The 5,195-nt window shown below is 40.1% G+C and overlaps 1 protein-coding gene across 1 annotated transcript; it reads right to left on the reverse strand.

The window, feature by feature from the left end:
• Positions 1-337: 337 nt before the first annotated feature.
• LOC123097606 (mitochondrial import receptor subunit TOM40-1) lies at positions 338-4,922 on the reverse strand. Its single transcript, XM_044519388.1, has 11 exons — positions 4,605-4,922; positions 3,524-3,605; positions 3,337-3,436; positions 3,156-3,251; positions 3,028-3,078; positions 2,824-2,889; positions 1,993-2,094; positions 1,412-1,480; positions 1,247-1,330; positions 878-973; positions 338-767 (listed from the first exon to the last, which is right to left on the reverse strand). Exons 1-11 carry the CDS (start codon positions 4,810-4,812, stop codon positions 711-713), a joined length of 1,011 nt encoding a protein of 336 aa, XP_044375323.1. The 5' UTR covers positions 4,813-4,922; the 3' UTR covers positions 338-710.
• Positions 4,923-5,195: the final 273 nt, after the last annotated feature.

Consider the following 5,195-nt stretch of genomic DNA (forward strand, 5'->3'; position numbering starts at 1 on the left):
CCCTACTGATCAATGAATTTGGCAGTTAACTGCCAACATTAAAAAAATGATCTTCTCACAAACTTGAAACTTGTTTCCTAGCATTAGCAAGGCGATCGAACGTCTCTTAAGGGAAAACGCTCTCAACCCGACATCCAATGGAGAAATCAAGCAAGTGCAAGAGCAAGAAGTGTGGTGATAAAGGGTGGCGCAGGTAGTTCCATGATGCACTCTTTGAGATGCAAACGGGGGCTCATTTGTGTCAGTTGTCAGAATCCAGATCGGCCAGGCACCTAAAGAATGCAACTACTCCTATGAGAGAACAATTCGAGCAGAAAAGACTTGGTGGCCCCACATGTAAGAACATATAACTGATATGAGAATGCACATGAATTCTCAATGTATAATCTGTAGCTTGTGGAGTACGGTCATTTCACAGAAGCCTATTGCTGGGAACCTAAGGGTCAAAAATCTCCAACAACCAAGTGAACATTATTACAACAACGTTTCAGCTTGTTTTAGATAAACAAAGAATCATGGACGCCCAAATGCCCATGCTATCTAAAGCAGCTGAAATGAGACAACCGCAAGTACACCGAAAAAGCCTGCAACGCTTGAGGAGCGAATCTGTAGGTCCCGAACACTTGAACCGAGACCATATGGTAAACCTGCACTTATAACGAACTGAGGAGACATCTGTAGTCCTCTCACAGTAATTGCTGTGAGCATATCTACTCTCCTACAGTCATTCCAAAACCAAACTTGTAGTTCTTCTTTGGATGGTCAATCTGTTTCACAAAACACAAGCTCAGAAGATGGTAATCCAAAAAATATTAGGACATTCATTGCTGGGAGGAAGGAAACATTTTTATCAGAAACGGCATACTACAGCTCATACCTCTGCAGACAGAAGAAAGTTGACACCCATGTTCAATCTCTCCTCCAAGTATGCAGCAACGACACCATTTGAGTCAACTTTGCCCCTTAGACGGCACTGTAATGGAATGCAATAAGAAACTTAAGCTAACAAAAAGAAATTTCAGAAGAAAAAAAAGGCAGCACACCGGTGAGAGTACATGGTTTTATACTGTCGGTACATATATATCCATTGGCAGCAACAAGACCATTCAGATAAAGAACCCAGTTAAGGCTAATTAACGCAAGACGTTTTTGCAGTTTGATTTGAACTGAAAAAGGTCCTATATTTAGGGACAGAGGTGGTAATATAGAATGTCAAATACCCAAATGTGTTGTAAGGGACACTGACCTGCCTAAGGATATAATCGTAACCAACGCTGGAAGTCACATCTCTGGACATGTGGTTATACATAAAGTCAGTAGCAAGAGATACCTGCACTTCGGTATACTTACAAGTTAGAGCCTGGTTAAAATAGCATGCAGATAATTCATGTTCATAATAGTAGTGTCTAACCTTTTCAGAAACTTTCTGGACATAACTTAACGCAACAATACCAGTGCTAGCAACCTGTAGAGTACCCACCTGCAATGGTCGTAAAAGATAGTGTTCAGCCTGCAGTCCTATAGTAGCTTCATTTGCTATGTATCAGCTTGCATTCTCTACACGTAGCATGAGTGAATATTCAAGTCATGTGAGCAAATAGTGATTGATTAAGGAAAAAACTCTGCTCTCTTCTTCTCGATACGGTAAGATGTGCAACAGGATAGCCTGTCTTAATTTCCCTTAAACATAGACTATTAAACCACAATCTGAACTGAAAATTTGACAAACTGGCACATTTTTCTTTGTGCTTTGACGCAAAAGCCACACCTTGTGTCATTGACAGGTGGCCCCAGACCCCACATGCAAGCGACATAAAGGAATGGCATTTTTTTTGTCAAAGCCAAACAAAAAAGTGAGGGGTTTTCAAATCCCTCCCCAAATTAATCCTCTATACCAACAATAAATGGATGGGCTTGTAAACTTAAGTATGTCACATGCGGAAGTTCAACCTACATGCCATACAAACAGCAAAGACTTATGAAGTTCCTTACCATCTTATCTGTATTGTAGCGAGAATTAAATCCAATTCCTGACTTCCTTTGCTGACCAAGCCAGAATATCTCTGTTCCCATCGACAAATTTGGCGTAACACTCTGGAACACCAAAAAATTGGTATCCCGTTGTCAACACAAAGAGTAGATAAAAAACATGTATTTGCCCACTTCATCACAAACCAACTCTCATATGTGCAGCAAGGTTATTTAGTAATTAATGTAAAATATGTATGCCACTAACAAAGCTTTGAGCTGATTCTAAGCATAAGTTGAGTCCATCGAAAAATGTAAACATCACTGCTACAAATTATTGCTGTGATCCTAACAGAAAGTAACAAAATGCACAAATCTTACAGTGAAACGCTGAAACTGTAAACATCACTTGTACAAACTATTGATGTATTTCCATCAGATATCAGATAGCAACAAAATGCATAAATCTTACAGTGGCCAAGTAATTTTTAAATTGTATAAACAAACTTAATACTGCAATATTCTATAGCCTGTTATGCAAAAGTGTAGTTTGTTTCAAGTCAAAACATTAAACAAGTTCAAGGTTCAACAGAACCACAACTGCAAAATATGCTGGGCCTTAAGCATAGCCACAACATTAACCAGATAGCACGTGGTCAGGGAACATGATATAAAAGAAGCTCAAAAGACAGCAAAGGGCAAAAACTGAATATAAACACATTAACAGGAATTCCTGAACTCCTGTGCAGAATTTAAGCAGTCAAGGAACAAATAGACAACTACAGAGAAGCCTGAATAATACAGCTGTGATGCAGGTAGAGTATGACGACGAAACTAGGAAATAATGATCTTTACCTGGATATAATTTGCCCCATAGAACGCATTGTTTCCAATTTGAAACTGTGCTCGATAGTCTGTGCCCTATATAAATGTGTAAAATGTTAACAGAAGGTAGTAGTTGGGTAGAAGCACACACTAAGAGAAAAATTAAGCATGGTTATAAGTAACTGACAGCTAATGTAGCTGAACAGATATGCTTGGAACACAGATATAGCTTACCTTGTAGTCAAAGTTGAACATCCCTTGAGAGTAATGAGGCTCACTAGTAAGCTGGAAAACAGGAAACCATCAGCAAAAAAAAGAGTACAATAGAAGTCACCAAACAAAAAAATATCAAATTCAACTACCTGTGCATTTATTTTCAGCGCGAGATTCTCTGTCAGATCACATTTCACACGAGCATTCAGCCTTCCATCAGTCATCAACCTTCCGATAAGCATTAACTAAGGAAAATTCCATACACAGTTAAAAACAGAGTTCATAAATACAAGATGCCACAGAATTATATCAAATGTGAAGAGAACAAACCTTTGGATCTAAAAAATTGGCACCAAATTCATACTGTGATGTTGGGACTTTTATAACATCAGCTGACTGAGACGGAACTTCCAGGGAGCCCATAAGGACACTGTTAAGATGTCAGTAATAAGTTGTCAGCATACATCATAAATAAGACAAAAAAGAAGTATCACCAACATTTTGCATTTTGTCTCACCTATGGCTAAGAGCGAACTTCTGGGTTAACATCTTTGTGAAGTCAAACCTCAAACCTTCAAAAAGTTCAGGCTTCAGAGACACTGCAAATTGAGCATGTCAGTAAATCCCATGAAAGAAAGCTCAAGAGCCAAACTGCATATAGAGCAAGCAGGTAGCCAGGTAGGTAAACACCAAATGAGCAAAGCAAACAATTAAATTCCCTTCCAAGTTTAAAATTGCATATTTAGTTATGTAAATATTCAATGAATTATGAAGGCCTAAATAAAGCCCACGGTGACCATAATGTCACATCAAATGCATCTCTCTTGTCAATTAGTAAGGTGTAACTGAGGATTGGAAATCTTACGGTATTGAATTTGTTCACAGCTGTATTATTACTAGATTTCTCACAGAAATATTTTCATAATCTCACCATTTGCAGTTTTTTACCAACCTGTCCTAAAAACTATCTGTCAAAGTTGAAAGTCTGAGACAGACGATGTCCATGTGCAAAGCGTCTTAACAAAAGGAATAAATTGTGGATAGTGGAGGCATGAATGATTGAGATATTGGTTCATTTCCTAAATCATAACACTGTTCCACTACCTAATAATAATATCTAGAGAAGTACAGTAAAAAGACCATGTTAAGCACCGTATGATCCCTTTGTTAACTCTAAATTATGTATGATATATGAAAAAATGACAAGGTTGCTCTGCTTAAGGATCCTTTTACAAGAGAAGAGGTATACTTTGGTGTAAGTTCTGGAGAACATCGACATCTTATATTTCTATACAACTGTTGCATCGAAGTAGTGCTTTGGTGCTCTCCTAATCTCACATGGACTAAACTTGGCTACTCTGTAGCTTTTGACCCTAACAGCACATCACAAAAACATTTACAGATTACAGGAACCTCATAATAATCCACGTCAAGCAACCAAATCGCGACCAAGGAAAGGATTATGGCACAACTTCATTACCAACCACAAGAGCACACACATATACATCAACTGGCAGTTTAGCAATGCTGCAGCAATTAACACACAATGGTAGTTTAAAATAAATAAAACTAAAAAAAGAGAGGGGAAGGGGACGAACTGAGGGCCTCGCGCTGGATCTCCTCGTACGGCACGGGGCAAGGGAGGTTGAGGTAGTCCACCTTCTCCTCCTTCTTATCATCCCCATCCGGCTTCTGAGGGAGGATGCCGGCGAGCCCAACCCCATACGGCGGCGCGGCCCCGTGTGGTTGCGCTGGAGAAGGCGGTGGCGGCGCTGCGTCGGAGGCGGCGGAGGCGGCGGATCCCATGGCGGCGAAACCCTAGGTTAGGGGTTATGGGCTTTGGCCTTTGGGAGGTTCTCGTCTTCCCACCACGCGACGCTGAGGAGGTGGATCTGTTTCGGGGGGCCACCTGACTTCGCTCTTGGTTTCTACTAGTACTGCAGATCGGCGGGCTCTCCTGAGTTGTTCGGAGGTGTCTTTTTTTCTGCGTTTTTTTTTTCTGAGATCCCAAAGACGGACCGGTAGTTTCTCTCTCAAAAAAAAAGACCCACCACTGTTAAAAAGGTAAGAATCAGAATCAGGGATTATATATATTCATTCATCATGGTAACAATCTTATGGAAGGCTAGGGTTTTTCCCTCTTCTCTGTTAAGGATGTTGTTCCTCTCCATCTCGAACCATTGTCGAAG

Source organism: Triticum aestivum, chromosome 4D (genome assembly GCF_018294505.1).
Source record: "Triticum aestivum cultivar Chinese Spring chromosome 4D, IWGSC CS RefSeq v2.1, whole genome shotgun sequence".
Taxonomy (NCBI): Eukaryota; Viridiplantae; Streptophyta; class Magnoliopsida; order Poales; family Poaceae; genus Triticum; species Triticum aestivum.

Coding starts and splice junctions, on each gene's coding strand:
- LOC123097606 (XM_044519388.1), bottom strand. CDS start 4,812: ATGGGATCCGCCGCCTCCGCCGCCTCCGACGCAGCGCCGCCACCGCCT. Junction 3,437..3,523: donor AAGTTCGCTCTTAGCCATAG/GTGAGACAAAAT, acceptor ACATCTTAACAG/TGTCCTTATGGGCTCCCTGG. Junction 974..1,246: donor ACGATTATATCCTTAGGCAG/GTCAGTGTCCCT, acceptor ATTCCATTACAG/TGCCGTCTAAGGGGCAAAGT.